The sequence below is a fragment of the Bos grunniens genome, chromosome 16, assembly GCF_055505025.1.
Source record: "Bos grunniens cultivar Pamir isolate PY7600 chromosome 16, Bosgru_T2T1.0, whole genome shotgun sequence".
Taxonomy (NCBI): domain Eukaryota; kingdom Metazoa; phylum Chordata; class Mammalia; order Artiodactyla; family Bovidae; genus Bos; species Bos grunniens.
In genome coordinates, this window is record NC_141180.1 from 1494849 (window position 1) to 1521493 (window position 26645).

Below are 26645 nucleotides of genomic sequence, written 5' to 3' on the forward strand. Positions count from 1 at the left end.
GGGCTGGGAGCAGAGGGGCCCATGCCGGCTGGCTTCCCCACAGGTGAACGAGGCCGTGAGCGGGCTTCCTGATAGCGCCCCTCCTGCGAGCGAGTACGAGACACTCACTGCCAAGTTTCACTTCGTGGACCTGGCCGGCTCTGAGCGGCTGAAGCGGACGGGGGCCACGGGCGAGCGGGCCAAGGAGGGCATCTCCATCAACTGTGGGCTGGTAGGCACGCAGCGGCCAGCACAGCTCAGCCTCAGACCCTCCCCAGGCCCGCCTCAGGCCGGCTGCTGGCCGGGGCGGGCCGCTGCCCTGACCCTGACTGCCCACTGTCACCAACTCTCACATCTGCCTCTAAACCCTCGGGGAGCCTGAGGGCTGCTGGGGTCAGCGGGCCAGGTCCACCCTCCGGGCTCGGTCCTCCCCCGGTGCCTCTCGAGCAGCGGTCTGTCTCCGCAGCTGGCCTTGGGCAACGTGATCAGCGCCCTGGGGGACCAGAGCAAGAAGGTGGTGCACGTGCCCTACCGGGACTCCAAGCTCACCCGGCTCCTCCAGGACTCGCTGGGCGGCAACAGGTACCCGCCGACACCCGGGGAGGGGCGGGGGCGGGGGAGCGCAGGGCCTGCCAGTGTCCAGGTTGGAGCGGTAAGGCCCAGCGGACAAGGGGTCCGCCCGGCCCTGTGCGCTGCAGGCCTGGAGGTGCCTGCCGGCCACTGCGGTCGGACCCGGCTTCGTCGTCTGCACGGCAGGGAGGGGTATCCTAAGGAGGTGGTGGAGGCCGAAGGGGACGCAGAGGCCGCATCACAACCCTCCTCCCCCTCCCCCGCCGCCTGGGGCCGCCTCGCCGTGGTCACCACTGTTGAAGTGGAGACCCAGGCCAGGTGGTGCGGAACCCCAGCCCCAGGCTCTGCCCAGGTCCTTAGGGCCCCCAGCCGGGAGCAGGATCTGCTCTGAAGTGATGCCCCCCGGGCCGGCTGTGCTCTCGAACTTCATTCCACACCCCCGCACTCCCCAGCCAGACCATCATGATCGCCTGCGTGAGCCCCTCGGACCGCGACTTCATGGAGACGCTCAACACGCTCAAATACGCCAACCGGGCCCGCAACATCAAGAACAAGGTGGTGGTGAACCAGGACAAGACCAGCCAGCAGATCAGCGCGCTGCGGGCCGAGATCGCGCGCCTACAGATGGAGCTGATGGAATACAAGGCGGTGAGTAGGCCCCGCCCCCTGCACCCCTCCAAGGCCCCACCCCAACCACAGGCCCCGCCCCCCAGGGCCCCGCCCCTCCAAAGCCCCCCTCCCCTCCCACCCAGGCCCCGCCCCTTACAGTTCCAAACCCCGCCCTTCCGGCCCCGCCCCCACCGGGCCCCGCCCCCTCCCCGTTCGGCCTCACGCTCCGCTTGCCAGTCTTGGTGGCCAGGGCCAGGCTCACTGAGTGACCGGAGCACCGTCGGAGCTCTCAGGCTTACAGTGTCAGACAGAGAGGTGCACATCCTGATTGCACAGGTCTCACGTGTAAGACAGGTGCTCTGCGGGGTTTTATTCTGCCGCATGTGCCGTGTTGGATCAGAGGAGACTCAGGCTGCAGCACAGCACCATGAGGACAATTGACGGGACCACACGAGTGGTCCGGCGTACCTGGGGGTGCTGCAGGGGAGAGGGCTGGCCCCTCATTCAGGTGGCCAGAGAGGGCCTCAGGGGAGAGAGCCCTTCATTATGGGAACAAGGGAGATACCAGCAAAAGGAGATGGGGCAGGCGTCCTCAGGTGCCAACAGGCCACGAGCAAAGGAACAGAGAAGGGAAATGAGGTACTTTGGGGAAGCATCCCATTCTAAGGCAGAAGTCACCAAGCAGTGGCCCCTGGCTCGAACCTGGCACACAAGTGGGTTTTCGTTTGACTGGCCCTTTGCTTTAAAAGAATGCAGGGGTAGTTGTCACTTTTCTGAAAATTAGGGATTTCTGTTTTCTTTAAAACGTTGAAGCTCTAACAGTGTGGCGCCAGGCTGGCCAGAGTGGCCCAGGGGCGGCCCCTTCTGGGCTGCGTGCAGCTCCGTGTGCTGCGGTGCCCCTCGCCCTGCCGCCTTACACCTGTCCCCCTCATTCGTGCCCACCCCGGCTCTGGGTTTTGGCCCTTGGGTTAGTGTTTGTGGAGACAGGAAGCTGAGCAGTGGAGAGGGAGGTGGGTTGAGATTGTGAAGGTCTGGAATGGCTGGTCATGAAATGTGGACTTTCTGTTGTCACGGGGGCCCTGAAAGGTTTCTGAGCCCTGGGAGACGAGAGCTGGCAGGGGGAGCTGGCAGGGCTACTCTGCGGGGGTAGAGGCGGGGGTGATGGGGAAGAGCTTCGTGACCCCCCCACCCCCCACCCCGTCCCTGACTGCCCCCCTCCTGCCCCCCTGCCGCTCCCAGGGCAAGAGAGTGATTGGGGAGGATGGCGCCGAGGGCTACAGTGACCTGTTCCGGGAGAACGCCCTGCTGCAGAAGGAGAACGGGGCGCTGCGCCTGCGGGTGAAGGCCATGCAGGAGGCCATCGACGCCATCAACAACCGCGTCACCCAGCTCATGAGCCAGGAGGCCAACCTACTCCTGGCCAAGGCCGGTGAGTCAGGTGCGCCAGGCGGGCGGGCCCCTGCCCCCACACCCTGCCCCCACACCAGCCCGGGATGTGGGGCTCACAGGGCAGCCGGCTCTTCCTTTCTCTGTAAATGCAATCGCACGTACTGTCCGTGATGCTTTACTTCTCATGATGCTGTGTTAAACACACAAGCCCACTTAATTCTCTTAAGCCGCATAGTGTTCCATATGTGGTGGTGATGAGTGATTTACCGTAACAGCCTCTGTTGATGGACATTTGCTTGTTTCCAGTCTTGCTGTTACCAGCACACCGGGGTCTCTGCACCCACAGACAAGCCCCTCTCTGATAGAAACTCCTCCTTGGACAAGGGCATGTGCTCTGCCCTGTTCGGGGCACTGATAGGAGACCACAGCCTGGAGCTAAAGGGCCTCCCTGTACTTACCTTCTTAACTGTCCCTGCCCCCTGCGTCCCCGCAGGAGACGGCAATGAGGCCATCGGTGCTCTGATCCAGAACTACATCCGGGAGATCGAGGAGCTGCGGTGAGTGGACACCCGCACACTTGGGAGCCCAGGACGAAGGCAGGGCCGCTCACCTCCCACCCCCACCCCGCAGGACCAAGCTCCTGGAGAGCGAGGCCATGAACGAGTCCCTGCGCCGCAGCCTCTCACGGGCCTCGGCCCGGAGCCCCTACTCCCTGAGCGCGTCCCCAGCCGCCCCGGCCAGCTCCATGGAGGACGCCTCTGAGGTCATCCGCCGAGCCAAGCAGGACCTGGAGCGGCTCAAGAAGAAGGAGATCAGGCAGCGGAGAAAGAGGTGAGGGGAAGCTCTCCCCAGGCGGCCCGAGGACCCCGTGCTCAGGGGCCGTGTGCACCCAGGTGGCCTAGGGACTCACCGAGAGAGGCTGCTGTGGACAGAAGCCCCCACTGCCGAATGCTGGATGCCCCCCGAGGAGGAGGGGGAGGGAGGATCCCACCCGGGCTTAATTCTGGGCTGGGCCTAGGGAAGAGTAATGGAGCCCTGCAGAGCTGGACCCAATCCCACCCAGTGCCTGAAACGCTTCCCACCCCAGCTCTCACCCTGCGCACTCACTCAAGGCAGGTTAGCCCCCTAACCTGTCCCTCCTTCACTCCTGGGCAGCCCAGAGAAAGAGGCCTTCAAAAAGAGGGCAAAACTCCGACAGGAGAACAGCGAGGAGACCGATGACAACGAGGCCGAGGAGGTGAGGGACCCGCCCCCTCAAGCTGCCCCCATGTCCCTGCCCAAGTGGGTCTCCACAGACATCCTTGTGCAGGGTGGGGGAGGGCTCGGGTCGGCCTTCAGTGGGTCCTGTGCCTCCTGGTATCTGACTGGTTGCCACAGTGACGTCCATCCCTCAGCCCCTCATCGCAGTTAGGTGATGCAAGCGGGAGGCTTCTCCGGGTGGCACTCTCCCAGGAGAGAGGGTGGGGAGAGAGCCCCCCTGCCGTGGCCCACCCCACTCCCCACCCTCCTGACGGTGCCTGGCGCCCAGGAGGACGAGGAGCGAGAGGAGAGTGGCTGTGAGGAGGAAGATGGCCGAGAAGACGAGGACGAGGACTCGGGCAGCGAGGAAAGCCTGGCGGACTCCGACTCTGATCCAGAGGAGAAGGGTGCGTGGTCCCGGGCGGGGGACCCGAGGCAGAGCTGCCTTCCACGGGGGCCCAGAGAGACTGCTCGGGGCAGTGGCTGTCCGACGTCCAGGCGGGAGCTCAGACGTGCAACCCATCATAGCAGAAACTTACTGAGCACGTGTTGGTGCCGGGCTCTGAGCTGAACTCAAGCCCATGAACGTGCCCAGCCTCCCTGTCCGCATGACCACCCTGGATGGACATGTTAGGACCCCTCCGTTGGTCACCACCGAAGAGCAGTCCCACAAAAGTTGGTGGTCCACCCCTGGGTGTGGGGGATGCAGAGCTGGGCCTTGGACCGAGGCCTGGCTGTTCCGAAGCCCACTCCTCTAAGTGGGCCATGTGTCCCTCAGCTCTGACCCAAAGTCCTGCCAGCTGCTCTGTGTCCTCTCCCCTCTGCAGCCCCGCTGGCTCCCGGGTTGTCCGCAGCGGGTGGGCATCAGCTTCTGGGGCTCAGCAGGGGCGGGTGAGACGCCTGGCGCCCCCTGGTCCTGGGCCCAGCCCTGCACTTCTGGGCTGCTCTTCCAGGGTGTCCCCACCAGGCAGCCCCTGCCCACCGTGGGGTGAGTCAGTTCCCCTCGCCGCTGGTCACTTAGTGGTCACGGCTGGCCAGAGGAAGGCCCTGTCCCCATCCCCTCGACCCGGGCCCCCAGCACCTCAGCCAGCGTGTCTCTGCACCCACAGAGGTGAACTATCAGGTGGATCTGGCCGACCTAACGTGCGAGATCGAAATCAAGCAGAAGTTGATTGATGAGCTGGAGAACAGCCAGCGGCGGCTGCAGACTCTGAAGCACCAGTACGAGGAGAAGCTGATCCTGCTGCAGAACAAGATCCGGGACACACAGCTGGAGCGCGACCGCGTGCTGCAGAACCTCAGTGAGGCCCCGCCCTGCCCTGCGAGGCCCCACCCATCACGAGCCCCGCCCAACCCACCGCGAGGCCCCGCCCCACTTACCATGAGGCCCCGCCCCACCATACATATTAGAATCCTTTCTATCTCCAGGCACAGGAAGGTGACACCCCTCAGTCTTTTCCTGAATTCTCTCCTAGGATGTTTCCTTTGGTTCCGTTTACAAAGCTACTTCTCACAATGTGTCTTCTGTACATCACTCTCAGCCCGTTCATCCTGTTACTATTCACTCACTCACTCACTCACACATTCACTACTCAGCACACATCCGTGGAACAGTCTTGCAGAGTGGCCGTTGTTCTAGGCGCCAGAGTTGTTGCACCGAGCGCTCTAGTGGGGAGAGGCAGACGGCAGGAAGTGGCGGATTCTATAGCATGTCGGGGTGACAAGTGCCATTGGAGAAAGCAGCAGGGAAGGAGGCAGGGCGTGCTGGGGAGGGGGTGGACGTGTTGGAAAGGGTGGTCGTGGAAGACTCGCTGAGAAGCGGGAGTCTGAGAACGAGGGAGGGGAAGAGCATTGCAGGCAGAAGGAGCAGAAGATGAAGAGGCCCTGGGGCGCCCCGATGACTGGGCATGGTGGGAGGGCACGGTAGCAGCAGAGGAGGCCAGAGAGAAATGGCCAGATGTGCCAGTCATTTTAAGGACTTCTGCCTTCTTCTCTGAGGGACGTGGGAAGCTGGGGCTTTGAGACACGTGATGTAAATTTTGAAAGCACTCTGACGAGATCGCTCCAGCTGCTGTGCAGGGAAACGCGAGTGGAAACTTGAGACCTGCTAGGCAACTGTTATAAAGGTCCTGGTGCGCGATGGTGCGGGCAGGAGGTAGTGAGAAGCCGTCAGATTCTGGATACATTTTGAGGATGCAGACAAAGGCCTTTGTTGGTTGATTGGTGGGAGATTACGAGAGGGGAGCCAAGGATGTCTCCAGTACGATGTTAGATACTGAGATGAGGAAGACTGCTGGGTGAAGGGGTGGGTTTGCACTTGTTAATCTGCCATGTCTGTTGGCAGATCAGGTCAAGAGTGGAGAGGCTTTTTTCTTCTGCCAGAGCCCCTGTCACTCTGTCTTCTCTTACTAACACTTCCCCTCCCCACTGGTCCAGCCCTCTCCTCCAATCATGGGTCAGAAGCGAGCCAGCGGACCTGGTCCTCAGGCCCCTCAAAGGAAGCTGGCGAGCATGGGCTCAGAGATCTCAGGATGAATCACTTCTTTAAGGTTCCTAGAATGTCCTTGGGTGTCTCCTAATGGAGCCCCTCCTTGTTCACTAGAGGGAACAGGCTGAGGAGGGTGTGACTCACCCGCATCACGCAGTGAGACCTCCCCCCGGCCCGGTTCGAGCTCAGGGCACTGGGGCCCGGAGACCTGCGCCAACGCTGCCCTACTGCACGCAGGTACCATGGAGTGCTACACAGAGGAGAAGGCTAACAAGATCAAGGCGGACTACGAGAAGAGGCTGCGGGAGATGAACCGGGACCTGCAGAAGCTACAGGCCGCGCAGAAGGAGCACGCGCGGCTGCTCAAGAACCAGTCTCGCTACGAGAGGGAGCTCAAGAAGCTGCAGGCCGAGGTGGCTGAGATGAAGAAGGCCAAGGTGGGGGCCGGGGCCGGGGGTGGGGCCAATGCGGGGCCAGGGTGGGATCAAGATGAAGACAGCCTAGGTGGGAACTGAGGGCTAAGATGGGGCTGGGGGCAGGGCCAAGATGCAGAGGACCAAGGTGGGGCGGGGCCGAGATGAAGAGGGCCAAATGGGGCGGGGCCAAGGTGGGTTGTGGGCGGGGCCGAGATGTCGAAGGCCAAGGTAGGGGACGGGGAGGGGGTCAATGCGGGGCCAGGGTGGGGCTGGGGGCGGGACTTGTGGGCCGGGCCGAAAGGAAGAAGGCCAAAAGGGGCGGGCTGAGGGTATGGGAGGCGGAGTGTAGTCTCAAAATCCATTTGAAAGTGAAGAAAAGTGTTAGCTGCTCAGTCGTGTCCGACTCTTTGCCACTCCTGCCAGGCTCCTCTAGTCCATAGAATTCTCCAGCCAAGGATACTAGAGTGGGTAGCCTTTCCCTTCTCCAGGGGATCTTCCCGACCCCGGGATCGAACCCAGGTCTCCTGCATCGAAAGCAGATTCTTTACCATCTGAGCCCTAAAAATCCACTTACTGTGTTAAAAATAACCACTGTCAGCGTGGATGCTCATCTTGACACTTGGCATTGTCTGGTTCGACTGTCCTGCTCCTGGACCTTGTCCTCTTAGCTAGAGGTTGTGCAGGGTGAAAGCACAGGACCTCCGAGGACCCCCAGGGGCCCCGACCAGTGTGGTGATCTCCAGTCCACGCGCAGTGCTCGAGTCCTTGGGTCTGGGCCGCCTCCACCTGCGGACGCCGACCGGGGTTGCGGAGGATGCGGCGGACTTGGTCAGCGGGCGCCCTCTGGCGGCAGGAGGGAGGCCCTCGGCCTTCGTTGTCCCCCTACGGGACTCTCTGAAGTTCGTGGAGCGGTTCCCAGGGGAAGTCTGCCTGCTTCCTCTCTGTCCGCTTGCAGGTTCCCTGGCTAAGCCTCTCCAGGTGCCCCGGCCAGTGCGGGCCGGCCGTCATCTCAGGGGAGGTGACGCCACTGTAGACCTTTACGAGGGGGGATTCTCCTGTGGCTCTGAAACCTGGAAAAATGATATTAATGTAATAATGCCCACGACGTGTGGGAAGGACAGAGGGTCCCTGCGTGTTCCTCGGCTTCACTCTCAGCTTGTTCGGCCCTTCAGCAGGGACCCCCCTGCTCTGCTCAGCTCACTTAGTTCTTGTGAGCCTGGGGGAGAGGCTGAGAAGAGCACCCTTGGGCGGTTCCCGCAGTGGGCGTGCCCAGGAGGAGTGCAGGGTTTCGTCAGAAGGACCCGGGGCTGCAGGCATGGGCTCTGATCAGATGCCACAGGTGCCAAGGCCAGGACCCTCCCACTGCAGTTGACGGGCGCCCGTGCTCACGGAGGTGCCCTCGGGAGCGGGGACGCCCAGAGCAGGGCCACCACGGGTCCTGATGTCACATGCCTGGAGTGTTCCCGCCGCTCTGAGACCGCCACCCTGTGATGACCCCCGTGGGGCTCAGCCACACAGGCGGAGTTGGGCAGATGGGCCTTCGTCCTGAAAGACACATTCCTCCCCAGGAAGCCTTGGGCTCTGGCTCTGACCCCAGAAGAGGGCTGTCACGTTGGGGTGCATGCTGGACCCCCATGTGTGGGGCTCAGGTCCGCTTCCAGCCAAGGCTTGGCTCGCTGTAGCCAACCCCAGCCCTTTGGGGCAGCATTCACTCTGGACCCACAGGCCCAGCAGCAGGGAGGCCCCCCTCCTCTCTGTAGCTCCTCCCAACACAGCCACCAGCTCCCGGCCAGCCTCCCTTCCTGCCGGGCTGTGTCCTCTCCTGACTGTCCTTGGGGCAGGCTGGTGACGTTCCTTGGGTGCCTGAGGCTTCAATGGTAGCGGAGGGACCGCCCTGCCCGATTCTCATGTCCTCATCTTGTGGAAGGGGGCTGACCCCATGCACTAGAGGGAGAGGTGCCACCAGGCCCCAGGTGCTTGCTCCCCGTCATGCCGGGTCACCTCTGGTTGCCCTGACGATGCCCTCTGTGCCAGGAACTCAGCTCCAGACTCTGTGCTTGGGGGCTTGCCCTGCCCTGACCCACTGTAGTACCACCCCCACGGCTGTGGTAAGAGCTGGATTTTGAAGCAAAATGACCCGGACCACAAGCCTGGCCACCCATTGCTGATTTTGACTTTAAGTCATTTAGTCTCTCTGAGGCTCGTTTCCTGCTTATGAAATAGGAGCGATACCGCTTCTCTCATATGACTATTACGAGGGTCTGGGCGTATCGTGTGGGCTCCATCCATGCTCCTGGTATTCTCATATGACTATTACGAGGGTCTGGGCGTATCGTGTGGGCTCCATCCATGCTCCTGGTTTTTACGGTCACCGTGAGCCTGGCCTGGGAGCTCACCCCACAGCAGCTCAGCTCCATCCAGGCAGGATCACCTGGCTCCGGCCATGCAGGCTGGGCCCACACCGGCCGGGCCCTGGCGGTGGCTCCAGGTGGGGCCACCAGGGGCCGTGACCAGAGCCATGGGGGCGTGCTGGACCCTGCTGCATGGTGACACCTGCACAGCCAGGCTGGCAGTAAGGCCGTTCCTTTTGGGAGCTTGGCCAGGAGGTGGGTCGGCTTGAAGTTCTGTGGAGAGTGGGGACAGGCCCCGAGGCACTGCCCCGGCCTCACAGCCGTACCCCCCCACACACACACAGGTGGCCCTGATGAAGCAGATGCGGGAGGAGCAGCAGCGGCGCCGGCTGGTGGAGACCAAGCGGACCCGGGAGATCGCACAGCTCAGGAAGGAGCAGCGGCGGCAGGAGGTGAGGGCGCTGCCAGGCCCCAGCCCGTCTCCCCGCGCACTGGCGCCCCTCCTGACCACCCGGGCCCCGGCAGGCCGTCCTCGGCGGTGAGGAGGTGCTTGGAGGCAAGCGCGGCCAAATGCGGGAGGGCAGGATGGCTGCGGGCGCCCAGGCTGCTCCCGTGTGGTTCCGAGGTGGGTCTGGAGCCCCACGCCAGCCAGAACCAAGCACGCCAGCCCCAGCCTCCAGCCTGCAGTGAGGCCCGCGGGGCCCAGCCCTCTGCCCCAGGCTCCTCGCCCTGCCCTGGTGGGGAGAAGAGGCCGAGAGACGTCCCCTCCAAAGACCGGGTCCCCTTTCCCCGCGACTTCTGGCTGCACAAGGCTGCCCTCCAGAGCCGGTGGGGCGGACCCGGCTCAGGGCTTAAGCGAGGGCTCCACCCGCTTCTCACCCCCAGTTTCAGATCCGAGCTCTAGAGTCCCAAAAGAGGCAGCAGGAAATAGTCTTGAGGAGGAAGACTCAGGAGGTGAGTGCGGGCCCCTGCCCAGCCCCCAGAGCAGCCCCCCTCTCGCCCCTGCCAAGTGCTGACGCTGGGTTACCCCGTGGGGGTGCTGAAGCCGGGGCAGGGGGGCGGGGGGGAGAAGGCTGCTGGTTCCGGTCCGGATGCCCGAGATGTCAGTTTTTAAAAAGAGAAGTCTCTTTTTTGTTCATTTCACATCAAAGACCCCTTGGCCCTTTCTCCGTCCCAAACCCAGGCCAGGACGGAGCAGCCCCCGTATTCTCCCCACCTAGCACCCCCAGGCTGGGCCTTTCTGTGAGCCTGGGAGCATCCCGCCCAGTGGGCCCCTGTCCTCTGGACCCCTAGGTTTCTGCACTGAGGCGTCTGGCCAAGCCCATGTCTGAGCGGGTGGCAGGGCGAGTGGGACCGAAGTCACCCGTGCTGGACTCGGGGGCCGAGGTGTCGGCCAGCACCACCTCGTCCGAGGCCGAGTCGGGGGCCCGCTCCGTCTCCAGCATCGTGCGCCAGTGGGACCGCAAGATCAACCACTTCCTGGGGAGTCACTCCGCGCCCACAGTGCCTGGTGCCCGCCCTGCCAGGTGAGGAGGCCGGGCACCTGAGCTTTGAGGGCCAGGGGTGGGGCCTCAGAGGCTCCAGGTGAGGGGCTCCGCACAGTGCAGAGGCTAAGAGTGGTCCACTCTGGCCCCTCTGCCTGTGCCTCCCCCAGAAAGAAGTTCCAGAAGAAGGGGGCCAGCCAGAGCTTCAGCAAGGCTGCGAGGCTCAAGTGGCAGTCACTGGAGCGGAGGATTCTGGACATCGTCATGCAGAGGATGACCATTGTCAACCTGGAGGCCGACATGGAGCGGCTCATCAAGGTGGGCCCACCCCTCCGTCCCCTGCCCACCACTCCCCGGGCGTGGGGGGCAGCAGCCTGAGGCCTCGCCCGCCTCCCCAGAAAAGGGAGGAGCTTTCCCTCATGCAGGAGGCACTGCGCAGGAAGCGGGAGCGGCTGCAGGCCGAGAGCCCTGAGGAGGAGAAGGGGCTGCAGGAGCTGGCGGAGGAGATCGAGGTGCTGGCGGCGAACATCGACTACATCAACGACAGCATTGGCGACTGCCAGGCCACCATCGTGCAGCTAGAGGAGACCAAGGTGCCTGGGGGCCGGGCGGGCCGCACGGGCATGGGTGGGGCAGCAGAACAGTCGGGTGACGTGCCCTCTGCCTCCCCACCCAGGAGGAGCTGGACTCCACGGACACGTCGGTGGTCATCAGCTCCTGCTCCCTGGCTGAAGCCCGCCTCCTGCTGGACAACTTCCTCAAGGCGTCCATTGATAAGGTGGGCGGGCCGCTGGCCTCCAGGTGGACGGGCGCCTGCGGAGCCTGCCCTGGGCTGGAACGCTCACGGCTGGCTGCCCAGCTGCGTCACTCACGAGGGGACGCTGAAAAGTGGGGGTGATGGCTGGCCGTGCAGCTTTAATGAGGCAATGTGGCCAGGGGCTTGGTGTGGTCGCCGCACACAGCAGGGCCTGAGACTATGGAGGGGGAGACAGCAGCTTGTGTGTGTATGTCTGTCTGTGTGTCTGCGTATCTGTGTGTGTGTGTCTATGTGTATCTGTGTGTCTGTGTGTGTGTCTGTGTGTGTGTGTCTCGGTGTGTGTCTGGGTGTCTCTGTGTGTGTCTCTCTGTGTGTCTGTGTCTGTGTCCGTGTATGTGTGTGTGTGTCTATGTGTCTCTGTGTGTGTGTCTCTGTGTCTCTGTGTGTCTGTGTCCGTGTCTGTGTGTATCTGTGTGTGTGTCTGCCTGTGTGTGTCTGTGTGTATCTGTGTGTGTGTGTCTGTGTGTGTCTCTCTGTGTGTCTGTGTCCGTGTCTGTGGGTGTGTGTGTCTGTGTCTGTGTGTGTGTGTGTCTCTGTGTGTGTCTGTGTGTATGTCTCTGTGTGTCTGTCTGTGTCCATGTCTGTGCGTGTGTGTGTGTCTCTGTGTGTCTGTGTGTGCGCGCGTGTCTGTGTGTATGTCTTTGTATGTGCATATCTGTGTGTGTGTTTGTGTGTGTCCGTGTCTGTGTGTGTGTCTGTCTGTGTCCATGTGTGTGTGTGTGTGTCCATGTCAGTGTCTGTGTCTGTGTGTGTCTGTGTGTATGTGTGTGTGTCTGCCTGTGTGTGTCTCTCAGTGTGTGTGTCCGTGTGTTTGTCTGTGTCTGTGTCTCTGTGTGTCTGTGTGTCTGTGTCTCTGTGTATGTGTGTGTCTGTGTGTGTCTCTGTGTCTGTGTCCATGTCTGTGTCTTTGTGTGTGTCTGTGTGTCTCTCTCTGTTTGTCTGTGTGTGTCCATGTCTCTCTGTATGTGTGTCTGTGTCTGTGTGTCCATGTGTGTGTCTGCCTATGTGTGTCTCTGTGTGTCTGTGTGTGTCCGTGTCTATGTGTATGTGTGTGTCTGTGTGTGTGTCTCTGTGTGTCCATGTCCGTGTGTGTGTCATTTTGTGTGTGTCTCTGTGTGTCTGTGTCTGTGTGTGTGTCTGTGTCCATGTCTGTGTCTATGTGTGTGTCTCTGTGTCTCTGTGTGTCTGTGTGTGTGTGTCTCTGTGTGTGTGTGTGTGTGTGTGTCTCTGTGTGTGTGTGTCTGTGTGTCTGTGTCCATGTCTATGTCTGTGTGTGTGTCTGTGTGTGTGTGTCTGTGTCCGTGTCTGTGTGTCTGTGTGTGTGTCTCTGTGTGTCTGTGTGTATCCGTGTCTATGTGTCTATGTGTGTGTCTGTGTGTGTGTCTCTGTGTCTGTGTGCATGTCTGTGTCTGTGTGTGTGTCTTTGTCCATGTCTGTGTGTCTGTGTGTATGTCTCTGTGTGTCTGTCTGTGTCCATGTCTGTGTGTGTGTCTCTGTGTGTGTGTGTCTGTCTGTGTCCATGTCTGTGTGTGTGTCTATGTGTCTGTGTATGTGTCTGTGTGTGTCTGTGTGTGTCCGTGTCTATGTGTATGTGTGTGTCTGTGTGTGTGTCTGTGTCTGTGTGTCTGTGTATGTGTCTCTGTGTGTCTGTGTGTATGTGTCTCTATGTGTGTGTGTCTGTGTGTCTGTGTGCATGTCTGTGTCTGTGTGTGTGTCATTTTGTGTGTGTCTCTGTGTGTGTGTGTCTCTGTGTGTGTGTCTGTGTCTGTGTGTCTGTCTCTGTTTGTCCATGTGTGTCCGTGTCTGTGTGTGTGTGGCGGGGCAGCAGGAGCAGACAGATGGACATGCTCCTCCCAGGGGTGGGATTGGTGCTGGAACAGCAGGTGTGTCTCAGCGCCCATGCCCGCTCCAACAGGGCCCAGGCTGTGGGGTGGCTTCCTTCCCCTGGGGCTGTGCCTGCGGGGCACCTCCAGACAGGGCAAGAGGCTGCCCTCCTCCACCCTCCCTGCCCCTAGGGAGCTCTCTCAGCTCTGCTCTCGGGAGGGTGTTCCTCTGCTGGGCTGTTGTGACCAGCATCATGGTCGGGGGCCTAAATGCACACCTTCATCCCTCCCAGTCCTGGTGGCTGGAGGCCAGAGATGAGGTGCGGGCGGGGCTGGCTTCCTCGGGGCCTGTCTCCATGGCTTGCAGGCATTGCCTTCCCCCTCCTGTGGTCGCCCCTCTGTGTGTCTGTGTCCTGATCTCCTATGAGGATACCAGTCGTGGGGATTAGGGCCCTGCAGGGACTTCATTTTAACGTAACCGTCTCTTTTGTGCTCGTGTGCTAAGTCGCTTCAGTCGTGTCGGCCAGGCTCCTCTGCCGTGGGATTCTCCCCGCAAGAGTACTGGAGTGGGTAGCCATGCCCTCCTCCTGGGATCTTAGGGATCGAACCTGTGTCTTTTATACCTCCTGCACTGGCAGGCTGGTCCTTTCCCACTAGCGCCACCTGGGAAGCCCTGTCATCTCTTAAAGCCCCTCATTTCCAAACGAGTCCCCTTCTGAGGTCCTGGAGCTACGTCTGCGTTTGCGTCTGGGGACACTCTACAGGCCACACAGGGAGCGTGCCCCCAGCGTGGATGTGGGGGAAGCCAAGGGTCCGGGGTGCGTCTTGGGCCTGTGACGGGTGCAGGGTGAGAGCTGGGAGCCCTCGGGGCTCTCGTAAGGTGCAGATGCTGGGAGGGCAGTGATGGGGGTCCCCATGGCCCCAGGCTGGGAAGGGTGACCCCAGGCCTCTCTGCCCACCCTCAGGGGCTGCAGGTGGCACAGAAGGAGGCACAGATCCGGCTGCTGGAGGGGCGGCTGCGGCAGACAGACATAGCGGGCTCCTCCCAGAACCACGTGCTCCTGGACGCCCTGCGGGAGAAGGCCGAGGCCCACCCTGAGCTGCAGGCCCTCATCCACAACGTGCAGCAGGGTACGGGCCCCCCAGGACCACCAGACACCCGGGGCTCCCTCCCTCCCACCCCGGAGACCCTCACTTCCCCAGCTCCCCAGAAGCCCCAGTCTGACCCCCGAGTAACAGTGGGAGGGAGGCCACCCTCCCCGCACTCCTTTGGTTGGGGTCTCACCCCTGGCTCCCTCCTCCCCCACAGAGAATGGCTACGCCAGCACGGACGAGGAGGTGTCCGAGTTCTCTGAGGGGAGGTGAGTTTCCAAGTCAGAAGGGAGCACGTGCCCCGGGCTGGGCCGAGCTCTGTGTTGGCTGAGCTGAGCTGAGCTCTGGGCTGACGAGTCTAAGTCCCCAGGAGCCAGAATCCCAGCTGTCAGCACCCTGACCCTCATCGGCTTCTTCCTTAGCTTCTCCCAGTCGTTCACCATGAAAGGCTCCACCAGCCACGATGACTTCAAGTTCAAGGTGAGCCCCACTGGCAGGTGGACAGGCTGCTCCCCACAGCCTGGTCCCCGCCTTCCTGTGGCACGGCCCCCACCCCCAGCCCCCACCCAATACTGTCTCCAGTTGGGGTATGGGAGCCAAGAAGAGTCTCAGCTGGAACAGGGGGCGGGGGGGGGTGCCTGGGTTTGTGACAGCCCCTTCCTTCTAAAGCGGGTGGAGTGACGTCACCACAGCCCAAGGCCCCACCTTCAGAAATCCCCCTCTTCCTCACCAGACTGCCTCCAGCTCTGATCAGAGCCTCGCCCCAGATGTCCACTCACTGTGCACGCAGGTCTGAAGTCAGGGAATAGTTTCTAGGCTAGACTGAACCCCCAGCGGGATGCGTTAGAGAGGGAAGGCAGAGCGCTGGGACCCGGGAACAGAGATGTGAGTGCAGCCTCTGGGTGCACCGAAGAGCCGGGGACACTGGTCCACCTGGGCAGTTCTGCTTGCAAAGTCTAGGGCAGGAAGGGCGGTCCTGTTAGTTCGGCTTCTCCAGACACCCCGGGAGACGTGCCTGGGTGAAGTCTGCCGGGCCCTTCTGTCCACTCCTCTGCCTCTGGCTGGCAACAACTTCTGCCCTGTGGAATTCCCCCTCCTCCCACTCCTGCACCATCATGTCCGGGCAGGTGGGTCCACCCAACCCTTCCTGTCACAGGGCGAGCCCAAGCTGTCCGCCCAGATGAAGGCTGTGTCAGCTGAGTGCCTGGGCCCCCCGCTGGACGTCTCCACCAAGAACATCACCAAGTCCCTGGCCTCCCTTGTGGAGATCAAAGAGGATGGCGTGGGCTTCTCGGTTCGAGACCCCTACTACCGGGACAAGGTCTCGCGGACCATCAGCCTGCCCACCAGAGGGAGTACTTTGTAAGGAGGAAGCGAGCGGTGGGGGCAGGGGGTGCTGGGAGGTGGCTTCGGGCCTCACTGGGCCCTGTGTTCCAGCCCCCGACAGTCTCGCGGTGCGGAGACGTCCCCTCTGACCCGGAGGAAGTCCTACGACCGTGGGCAGCCCATGAGGTGAGGGCATGCTCCCACCCTGCAGCAGGGTCCAGTCCTGTCATACACACTTTCGTCCGCACCCCGCCGACACCGTGGCCCCTTCCCCGCTTTGTCGGCTGCAGCTCAGGAAACAATCTCCGTGAGCGCCTGAGGTGGTGGCCAAGGCCAAGGCTAAAAACTGCCGACTGCTGTGAGCTCGGTGTGGACGGCTTCACAGGAGCCTGGACTGGTCACGGGACCAGTATGCCTTAGCCCCTCTCAGGGCCATGGGTCCTTGGGGGGCCTCAGAGGTCTTGTCCTGTGGGGGGAGTGTGAGAGAATAAGGAGAGTCCAGGAAGGGGAAGGGGCACAGGACAGTGTAGGATCCCCAACTGCTCAGCCACTCCTGGGGCCCCCAGGGCTTCTGCAGGTTGCTTGGAGGCCTCTCTGGGCCGTCCTAATTCTCTGAGATGGTTGGCGGCCTCCGCGGTCACTTGTGAAGCAGTGGAGGGCAGGGTGACCTCGTGCACCTGCCTTGAGGGGAGGAAGACGTGCTCCGGTCCCTCTGTCTGGTCCAGCCCCCACTCTGCGCCCTCTACCCCGTGGTCTTTGGTGGGAGGAGCTGCAGGACATCCGTGCACCTGGGGGACCCCAGAAACCATCCCGCCCCCGTGACAGAGTCAACACACTGGAGCCGCCGTGGGGTTGGGTGGTGGGGTGCAGGCTGGACTCTCCAGAGGGAGGGAGGATGGGCCGCACTTGACCACCTTCCGAAGAGAGAGGTCTTGGGTGTTGTATCGTCACCTCACTGTGAACCCGACTTAGTGATTCCCGAGCGGTTGTTCCTGCAAAGTATAGGGCGGAGTACTTGAGGGCATCAGGCCACAGCGTTTCCATCACCCCAGCATGGGTTTCTGCTGAAAGACACTTTATCTAATATATACCACTGACTCATTTTCCCTGGGTCAGGAAGATCCTCTGGAGAAGGCAATGGCAATCCACTCCAGTACTCTAGCCTGCAAAATCCCTGTGGACAGAGGCGCCTGGTAGGCTACAGTCCATGAGGTCGCAAAGAATCGGACATGACTGAGCAACTAAACTTTCATTAGCCCTGAACTCGGGGCCAGCAGCCCTCTATAGAGCTCAGGCCTGAAGGAAAGCTCATCTAACGGGCTTTCTCCATCAATCACGCCCCAGCTTCCTTGAACTCCGCACACCAGACTGCCCTGCAGCAGCTCTGGGGCCATTTTAATCAGTGACATCACCAGCAAGAGCACAGAAATATGAGAAGCATGACACGACATAGACTGGAAAGGACACTTGTGTGCAGGGTGAGAAGGGCAGGGCCGCCTCTTCTGACCGCAGCTGGGGACGTGTGCGCTTGGGGCCTCGTGTCTGCAAATGATGGGGGAGGCCCGCAGATCTTGTTCGGGGCTGACACACGCGCCGTGATAAGCAAGGGATTCCCAGACTCGGAACCAGGTGGCCACCAGGTGGAAGGTGGGGCAGGTGGCCCACGGGCGACGGTGCGGGTCCTGACGGCGGTACTCTGTCCTACTCGCCTGCCAGGTCCACAGACGTGGGGTTCACGCCCCCCTCGTCCCCTCCCACCCGGCCCCGCAACGACCGAAATGTCTTCTCTCGTCTCACCAGTAACCAGAGCCAAGGGTCCGCGTTGGACAAGTAAGGGCGGGGGCGGGGAGAGGAGTCGGAGGGGCGGGGTAGGGGTGAGGAGTCTGCGGTGGGGTGGAGGCGGAGCCGGGGGCAGAGCGAGGAGTCTGGTGGTGGGGCGAGGGGAAGATTCTGAGGGCGAGGCGGGGCCGGGGCGGGGCGAGGAGTCTGGGGGCGGGGCGGGGTGATGGGGTGGGGCGGGGCGAGGAGTCTGGGGGCGGGGCGGGGTGATGGGGTGGGGCGGGGCGAGGAGTCTGGGGGCGGGGGGGCGGGGCGAGGAGTCTGTGGGCGGGGGGGCGGGGCGAGGAGTCTGTGGGCGGGGCGAGGAGGCGGGGCGGGGCGGGGGCCAGGCCAGGGCTCTGCAGGTAGGCCCTCCCACGGGCGTGCGGGGAGCAGGAGACCCTGCACACACCGTGCTGGTCTCACTCCGTGCTGAGCGTGGGCCCCTCCCGTCCCCGAGTGTTCGGGGGCCGCGGGAGAAGGCAGGAAGGAGGCCATGGGGCTGTGGCCGTGCACCCCGGGGGCCTCCTCAGAACTGCTCGCCTGTCCCTTGTGCCTCCAATTCTTCTGAGGCTCCTTCCCCCAGCTTCAGTCGTGCCCCCTCCCCACCGCTCATGCTCGGGCCCCTTGGGGACTGTCCCCACAGAAGGAGACCCTGTTATGGTCACACGGAGGGGTCAGCGCCCGCCGCTGACCACCCCTGCTGGATGCTCACCTCCCAGTGTGATGGCCCCTAAGCTGCACCCTGCTTGCACACTCGCGACTCCACTGAGCTGTGAACCAGCCGTGAGGACCGTCTTCCCTGTATTATAAAGAGGGTTATCTTGACACGTGGGGATCTGCCTTGGGGAAGGGGGAGGCCTGGACCTCCCATGCTCTCCTCTATGCCCTCAATACTCCAAGGAACCCCCAAACTCTGCAGCCCCAGTGGTCTCCTCTTGGCTTCTCTGTCCTCTTAGATGGTGGAGGGGGGGCTGCTGTCCTCTAGGGGAGCCCAGGCTATCAAGTGTAGTCCTTGCCTGCATCCACGCCTCCCCACAGAAATGCCCCTTCCTGGGTCAAAATACTGCTCCTCTCCTGACCCATTTTGTCTCCCCTTGTGGAAGGAAGGCACCAGCACGCCAGCCAGGGTGCCCCCCACATACCAGACAGGGTGTCTCCCTGCCGTAACAGCCAGGGCACCCCCCCACCACAAAAACCAGGGAACTGCACACACCAACCAGGATGCCCCTGTGCCAGCCAGGGCACCCTCACACCCAGCAGAGTGCCACCCACACCAACCAGGGTGCCACCCACACCAGTCAGTTTGACCTCACATAACAGCCAAGGCACCCCTACATGAGTCAGGGAGCTACACATACCAGCCAGGGTGCCCCTGCCAGTGAGGTGCCCCCCACATTCCATCCAGGGTAACCCCACATACCAGCTTGGGTGACCCCACACCAGCCAAGGTGCCCCCACATCAGCCAGTGCGCCCCCCACATAATAGCCAGGGCACCCCCACACGAGTCAGGGAGCCGCACATACCATCCAGGGTGCCCCCCCACCAGCCGGGGTGCCCCCCCACCAGCCAGACACCTCCACATCATCCAGGGCAGGAAGCCCCACACCTTGACAGTCACAGGTCCTTTTCAGCAGCTCTGGGTAGGTCTGGCATCCCAGCCTGTCCTGTCCTGCCTGGTGGGCCTGGTGTCGGGCCCACATGTGTACAGAGCCAGCTCCCGAGCACTGTCCAGGCTCCCGGGGACAGCGGGTTTGGGGGTCAGCAGGTCCCTGCTGGGAGAGGGCAGCTCCTGGGCAGGGTGAGAGCAGTCACCACGTTGCTCCGGGGAGCAAGGGGTCCCCAGCTTGTGAGGCAGCCAAGAGCCTGGGACCAGCGAGGCCTGTCTCCCCAAGGCCCCTCCCCACCCCCACCCTGTTAGCTGGGGCACCCCCGGCCGCCAGGCCGGCCCCCTCCCCGCTGCCCTCAGCAGCCCCCCTCCTCTCCTCCCGCTCCCCTGGAGAATAACCGCTCTGACCGCCCCACGCTGCTGCCGCTCGCTCCCTCGTGTGTGTCCCCTCCCCCCTAATCCAGCTAATTTTCTGCCCCCAGGTCTGATGACAGCGACTCCTCTTTGTCGGAGGTCCTGAGGTACACACAGAATGGCTCACTGCTCCCTCTTATCCACCCCCAACACCCTGGCCTCAGCATGCGGCCCCTCCCCTCCGTGACTCCCCCAGACCCCCTCCTGCCTTCTTACCCCGGCTCCTCCTTCTTGGGTGCTTCGTGGCCTCTGACTGTGCCAGGCTGGAGCTGAGGGCTCGGGGAGGGCGTGGCTGCTGGCGCCTTGTCACTGGGTGGCAGGGGCGGGCACGGGAGCCTGGGGCGCTGGACCCCCCGAGAAAAGCCTGGTGGTGCTAGAGGGGTCGGACCTTATCCGCTGGGTCAGGGGCTCGCTCGTGACCTTGGCCCTGAGCCAGGAGTGCCCCTGCCCAGATCTCCTGGCCCGAGGACTAGGCATACCAGGAGACTGTCCCCCAGCCAGCTCTGTGCAGCCCCCCACGGCAGAGCAGGTCCCCGGACCCGGTGGGCCTGAGCCCCTGCTGGGAAAGGGCCCCCCTCCCCGGGGCTAAGGCTCCCCTACACCTCCCACCTGGGGGGGATGCTTCTGTAACCCGCCCCCCAGAATTCGCTCCTGGAAGGAGGGTTATGCTTTTACTGTGCGGTCTTCCTGTAAGCTGGCTGCCTGGGGTTCCTTCCCTGGCCACGCAGCTGGGCCAAAACAGAAGCAGCGAGCTGGGGTAGGGTGAGGAGCTGTTCATGTGTGTGTGACGCCTAGGGAGGCCAGGCCTGGTTGACTGCTGTCCTCAGGGTGGGCTGGCAGAACCTGGGGCTTTGTCACAGCTGCAGGCAGGGCAGGACGTGGGTCCCGCCGGATGCTCTTGGCCACAGCGTCCCCATTGCGGGGGTGCTCTCTTTGGAGAGGACAGACAGGCTTTCAGACGTGCACGCATCTGGGCTGGGGGCCTGTTCCCAGAGACCCCAGCTGAGAACAAGCTCTTCCTCCTCAGGGCCTCCGGAGGCTGGGGTGTAGCCAGGTCCCCGGTCCCACTCAGGACAGGCCTCCGTCGGCTTGCGGGCAGGCAGGGTCGCTTCAGCCCAGTGTAGCTACTCACAGAGGGGCCAGGGCGTCCTTCCCATGGTGCTGAGCAGGCTGTGCGAATGGCAGTCACCGACCTGATCACGCTGGTCCCACCAGGTGTGTGTGCACACCTGCACACACATCCATCTCTGCAAGGGCCGGGCAGCCTGTGTGCCCCCCGTCTGCACACCCCCCACCCTCCCTGTGGTCACTGAGGTGGCAAAGGAGCCCTCCAGCTCTGGGGCCTCTCCCGCCCAGCTCCGGCCTGGGGGTGTCTGTGCCTCGGGTTCTGGATCAGGCAGGGTCGGAGGGGTCTTCCTGCGGGCAGGGCCCCGCTGTTGTGACCCCTGGCCAAGCCCGGCTGGTCTGGCTCCCCGGAAGTGTTCAGCATGGCGACTGAGAAGCCACACCACAGGCCCTTGCCTTCATGACTCTCGGACTCCGGGGCCGGTGCCCGGGGCCCCAGAGCCCCTGCGCGTGCCCCGTACCCGGGAGCCTCTCTCAGCCTGGCCGCAGCCCCGGGCTGACGGGCGCCTCTCTCCCTCTCTCCCGGGAAGGGGCATCATCACCCCGGTCGGAGGAGCCAAGGGCGCCAGGACGGCCCCGCTGCAGTGTGTCTCCATGGCTGAGGGCCATACCAAGCCTGTGCTCTGCGTGGATGCCACGGATGAGCTGCTCTTCACGGGCTCCAAAGGTGGGTGGGACCCAGGCCGGCCCCGTGGGCTCAGGGTCTCCCAGCTGCCTGCTCCCTCTGCCCGAGACTGCGGCCAAGGAGATGGGAACCTGCTCCTGTCAGGGCTCAGGGCTCCCCACCCCGGGCCTCCCCTCCTAGCTGGCCCCGGGGGCTCTACCCATGCCTGCCTCCGGAATGCCCGGAAGTGTGTCAGCATCATTCACGTCAGCACCCTCCTCCACACCCGCCCCGGCACTTGAAAAGATTGCCTGCCAGCAGAAAGCAGCTGTGTTACACCCACAGACCTGCATGGCAGGAGGGAGAGCTGCGAGTCCAGGCGAGGCAGCTGAGCCCAGGGTTTTTCCCGAGGTTTGCTTGCCCTTGGTGGCTCACTGGTCAGTGGGTGGCATGTGTCGAGCTTTGCTGTAGGCCCGGCTCCTCCGCAGTGCCCGCTGGGCCCCTGTCAGGAGCAGGCGTGAGCCCACGTTGGCCCCCCAGATCCAGAGCGCCTCCTCTGGGAGTCCCTGGACACCTCGAGCCTTGGCGGCCCTGTGGGGTGTGGGGATGTGACGCGGCAGTCCCCACTTCCCCTTAGATCGCAGCTGTAAGATGTGGAACCTGGTAACGGGGCAGGAGATCGCGGCTCTGAAGGGCCACCCCAACAACGTGGTCTCCATCAAGTACTGCAGACACTCGGGGCTCGTGTTCTCCGTGTCCGCCTCCTACATCAAGGTGTGGGACATCCGAGACTCGGCCAAGTGTGTCCGGACGCTCACGTGAGTTCCCCCCGCCAGGCTGTCAGGGCTGGGGTGGGAGCCAGGGCCCGGCCCGCCCGGCGGGCGCACCCCCGACTCTGCCTCTCTCCCTCGCATGCAGATCCTCGGGCCAGGTGGTCTCGGGGGACGCCTGCGCGGCCGCGTCCACCCGCACAGTGACCAGCGGGCAGGGGGAGCACCAGATCAACCAGATCGCCCTCAGCCCCGCGGGCAGCATGCTCTACGCCGCCTCGGGGAACGCCGTCCGCGTCTGGGAGCTCAGCAGGTGGGGGGCCCGGGGAGGGCGGGAGGCAGGCAGGTGACCCCTGGGCGGCAGGACCTCACTGTTCCCCCAGCCCCCAGGACCCTGGCCAGCATGTTCACCCGGAGCCGACCCCTGTCCCACCCCAGGGTCCCCCCGGTTCATCCCCCCAAGCTGGGCATCTCCGCCCTGCAGGTTCCAGCCTATTGCCAAGCTGACTGGCCACATTGGCCCTGTGATGTGCCTGACGGCCGCCCAGACCACCGGCCAGCGTGACCTGGTGGTGACCGGCTCCAAGGACCACTACGTTAAGGTACCGAGACGGCCTTGACCTTGGAGCTGGGTTCGGGGGATGGGCCCTCTCCTGCGCTCCCCACCTTGGCCTCCCCCTCCACTGCCTTGGGACTCAACGAAAAATAATGTGACTCCTGGGGCTTTATACTGAACAGTCCCTCCCAGGGAGCAAGGTCTGTGCAGGAGGGAGATGGCAGCGTGATTTTGTAAATGGTGGGAAAACCCGTAGGGCTGGGAGCAGGGTGACTGTCGGCCTGAGGAACACACGAGCACAGGCAGCACTGACGATCTTTGCTCCTTGGTTCAAAGTCAGAGACTGAGAAGCAGAAGATAGACAGGGTGGAGGGCTTGTGATGAATATTTCAAGTGCAAGTAGAACTACATTTGTTTATTAAAAAGTAAAAAACCTTAATAGGAGACTCACCCCCCAGACCCATGTTGAGTCAGTCTCCCTGCCCCCAGTCCCCATCCCCCAGGAGCCCCTCTTCACCCTGAGTGCCAGCCTGGGGGACCTCGAGCTGGCCCGCAGAAGTGGCTGCGGGTGTGGGGGGGTGGCCCGGGACTCCCTCCAGCCCTTCTTCTGCAGATGTTCGAGCTGGGCGAGGGCGTGACGGGCACCATCGGGCCCACCCACAACTTCGAGCCCCCGCACTACGACGGCATCGAGTGTCTGGCCATCCAGGGGGACGTCCTGTTCAGTGGCTCCCGGGACAATGGCGTCAAGAAGTGGGACCTGGAGCACCAGGAGCTCGTGCAGGTGCTGAGGGAGGGAGAGGCTGGCCCCGGGGAGGGCTTGTGGCCCTTGCACCCAGAGCCAGAGCCCCCCACGCCTGCTCAGTCTGCACCCTCTTCCCCTGGTGCCCCAAGCACCCTCTCCAGAGCCCCCCACCCTCCTCAGGCAGGCCCTCTAAGGAAGGATCTGCTCTCAGCCCCGTCTGACCAGTTACCCCCTTTTCCTCCGACCCTTCTGAGGTCGTGCGGGGCCTCTTCAGTGGTGCGGGGCCTCAGGTTCGAGCCCGGGAAGGGGGCTGAAGGGCCCATCTCCAGGCCTTGCAGAGCCTGGCTCCTGGGCCCTGCGATGCTGCCTGCCCCCCGCCCACCAGGGGACTCCAGCGTCCCCGGGACGGGGTCCCCACTGCCCACCCTTACGGCTCGCTCCTTCCCTAGCAAATCCCCACGGCACACAAGGACTGGGTGTGCGCCCTGGCCTTCGTTCCGGGCCGCCCCATGCTGCTGAGCGCCTGCCGTGCGGGCGTTGTCAAGGTCTGGAACGTGGACAACTTCACACCCATCGGCGAGATCAAAGGCCACGACAGCCCCATCAACGCCATCTGTACCAACAGCAGGCATATTTTCACCGCCTCCAGGTGGGTGCCAGGCAGGGGGGCACTCCACTCTTGCTCCCAGCCTCTCCTGGGCAGGCGGGCGGGCGTGGGCCCAGCCCCCAGTGCAGACCCCACAGCACCCTGCCCCCTGCCTTCCTTCCCAGGGCACCGCCCAGGGGTGGGGCTGGGCGTGCTGGGCCCCAGCCAGGACCACCCGCTTGCCTCCCGTTCCTCAGCCCCTGGAGCACCCAGCCCCCGCCCCAGCGCTGGTCCCATCCAGGGCTGCCCAGCCCCGCCCCAGCACTGACCCCATCCAGGGATGCCCAGCCCCGCCCCAGCACTGACCCCGTCCAGGGATGCCTAGCCCTGTCCCACGGGCAGCCGCTCAGACGGCCTCTTCTTTCTCCTTCCTGTTCCGACCTGTCTCTTCTCTCCGCCTCCCCCTTCCTGCCCGACAGTGACTGCCGGGTAAAGTTGTGGAATTACGTCCCTGGACTCACCCCCTGCCTCCCGCGCCGAGTCCTGGCCATAAAGGGCCGCGCCACCACCATGCCCTGACCCCACTCCCCTCCCCCCGTCTCCCCCTCCCTCATCTCCTCTCTCACCCTCCCCTCTCTCCTCTCTCCTCTTTCTCCACTTCGATCTGAGCTGCTTCTTAACGGTATGAGATTGGTTTTCTCTAGCCCCATACCCTGCCTGCCCGAGATTGCCACACCCGCCCCCCTTCCTTCCTTCCGAGCATGGACGGGGCACAGACCCCCAGGAGAGGGGTGCCAGGTGGCAGAGAGCAGAGGGGGGCCTTCAGGCCCAGACAGGACAGATCACAATAGCAACAGGAGAGCCTCCCGTTGGGCTTCGATGGCCACAGGCCCCTCTCCCTGCCCAGCGCCCACCTCCTACCCCCCCGCAGCCACCTTTGCCCTGGGTGACACCTGGCCCTGGGTCCTGGCCACACCTGGAGATGTGGGGACTCCAGCCCGTCCTTCATGCGGGGGTGGCCGGCCTGGCCCACAGCAAGAATTGACTGCCCTCTCTCACTCTACCCAGTGACCTGACCGTGAAGTTCTGGAGTGCCCGGCGCCTGCCCAGCGGCCCCCACTAGCAGTGAGGTCAGAGGACGCCTACCCCTTGGCCCAGCGGCCTGGACACAGGAGGGGACAGAGGGTGTGGCCGATGGGCGTGGCCCTTCCTGCCCCCACCCCCAGCCTTCCCACGAGATACTGTCCCCCGAATCCACCACCTCTTGGGCATGGGCAGTCGGGGAGGAAATCAAGCTGTGAAGCCAAAGGGCGATTCCCCCTATTTCTCCCTCCTCCTGGCCCCGAATTCTGTTGCCCAGCTGGCCACCCTCTTCTTCCAGCCTTTGGCCCAGGGGACTCCTGTCGGAGCGGTGAGGCGAACCCCGCCGACCAGGCCTCCCCTCCGCCCCCTGGCCCAGCCACTGCACCTGCCTCTGAGCCCAGAAAGACAGCCCTCAGGTAACCGTGCAAACCAGGTGCGGGCAGCTAGCCCTGCAGCTGACCTCTGCCCTCGGCCACCAGGGGCCGCTCCCCTTAGACCCCGCGATTCCTTGGGTCCCTTTCTGACAGTCTCAGTGGAGCTGCTGGAAAGATTCCTTTGGGGAGACTGTCAGAATGCTTCGGTTATTTATGTTGTTTTTTTATTTTTACTTTTGCTGTTGCCTCCTGGAAAACTGACTTGAAGTTCCTCCCCACATGTTCATTCCCGCAGCTGTCGGGTGGAATCTCTGCGTGCTCTGCAGAGCAGGGCGGTGCCCCAGGGGCTCTGCAGCCCGGGCCTGGCCTCACCTCAGCGGGGGGCTGCTCTCGGGACCCCTCCCCCAGCCACTGGGCGCCTCCGTGCCTTCCTCCGTGGGGCCCGGCGCCCACCCGTGCAGCCTTACACCAGCCGCGCCCACAGGGGTCTCCTCGCCCATGGGGCCTCCCGCCCCCAGCCCCCACTCCCCAAGCCCCACGCAGGCCACACAGAAGCAGCTCAGAAGACCATCCACCAGGAAGGGGCTCGGACGTGTGCCCCGCCCCCACCCCCACCCCTGCACATCCCCCCTGAGCCTGGCAGCGCCCGGGGCCTCCTGGCCCCGAGGGGCCAGCAGTGAGGCCGAGTCTGCCAAGCTGCTCTTTCCTGGGGGCTGGGGACACACCCCCACCCCCCACCCCCCCTCACCCCCACTCCTGAGATGTTCCTCTTTTCCTTTTCCACGCATTTTTCTGACTCTAACCTGGCCTTGTGCTTCCTGGCCTCAGTCTGGGGGGCTGGGAGCCCCAGCTCTGTCCAGAGAACACGGTGACCTTTGGGGCTTCGGGAGGCAGCCCTCCGCACCCTTCCCCACGCGACACTCGGGGAGGAGGGAAGGAGGACAGGGCCTTGCCCTGCTGCGCAGAGCTGCTCCCCAGCTAAGAAAGCCATCCCGCCGTGAGCGGCCCCGGCTGGACTCAGGGCAGACGTCGGGGAGAAGTTATGCAGAGGGACCTGTGCAGAGCTGGGACAGCACCTTCAGGACCGGAAGCGCCTCCTGCTGGGCCCCCCCAGGGGCACTGGGAGCCCCGTTCCCCGCTGAGAAGCCGCCCCTCCGTCTATCCCCAGCCCCGCCCCTCCATCTACCTGCTCAACAGAAAGCTCAACCTTGCGACCTGTATGTGAGAATACTCATGACTGTTTACAGACTGTAGAAATACAAAAGACTGGCTGCCCTCGCCTGGGGCCTGGACCATGGCTGCAAGCCTGTCCTTGCTCGAGGGGGGCCGTTTGCCCACTAGAGGTGCTCGGCATCCCGCTGTTGCCGACGAGTCCGC

General features: G+C 63.4%; 1 protein-coding gene across 4 annotated transcripts in view; it reads left to right on the forward strand.

Moving 5' to 3' along the window:
* KIF21B (kinesin family member 21B) overlaps positions 1–25464 on the forward strand; it is a 41385-nt gene extending 15921 nt beyond the window's left edge. Inside the window, exons 6-36 of one of the 4 annotated variants that reach the window (XM_086343107.1) lie at positions 44–211; positions 446–561; positions 1002–1197; positions 2398–2587; positions 3041–3104; positions 3178–3378; positions 3703–3784; positions 4076–4193; positions 4896–5087; positions 6512–6711; positions 9386–9493; positions 9927–9995; positions 10335–10567; positions 10696–10843; positions 10924–11118; positions 11202–11303; positions 14131–14296; positions 14475–14526; positions 14680–14737; positions 15414–15619; positions 15695–15769; positions 17300–17413; positions 19494–19532; positions 21081–21217; positions 21792–21972; positions 22073–22237; positions 22409–22526; positions 23094–23264; positions 23675–23874; positions 24291–24493; positions 24880–25464. In XM_086343107.1, coding sequence (XP_086199233.1) covers positions 44–211; positions 446–561; positions 1002–1197; positions 2398–2587; positions 3041–3104; positions 3178–3378; positions 3703–3784; positions 4076–4193; positions 4896–5087; positions 6512–6711; positions 9386–9493; positions 9927–9995; positions 10335–10567; positions 10696–10843; positions 10924–11118; positions 11202–11303; positions 14131–14296; positions 14475–14526; positions 14680–14737; positions 15414–15619; positions 15695–15769; positions 17300–17413; positions 19494–19532; positions 21081–21217; positions 21792–21972; positions 22073–22237; positions 22409–22526; positions 23094–23264; positions 23675–23874; positions 24291–24390 — 4164 coding nt within the window. In that variant the 3' untranslated portion in view covers positions 24391–24493; positions 24880–25464. The remainder of the gene's footprint in view (positions 1–43; positions 212–445; positions 562–1001; positions 1198–2397; positions 2588–3040; positions 3105–3177; positions 3379–3702; positions 3785–4075; positions 4194–4895; positions 5088–6511; positions 6712–9385; positions 9494–9926; positions 9996–10334; positions 10568–10695; positions 10844–10923; positions 11119–11201; positions 11304–14130; positions 14297–14474; positions 14527–14679; positions 14738–15413; positions 15620–15694; positions 15770–17299; positions 17414–19493; positions 19533–21080; positions 21218–21791; positions 21973–22072; positions 22238–22408; positions 22527–23093; positions 23265–23674; positions 23875–24290; positions 24494–24879) is intronic. The other 3 variants (XM_086343109.1, XM_086343108.1, XM_086343111.1) reach the window with 3 other exon arrangements.
* Positions 25465–26645: the final 1181 nt, after the last annotated feature.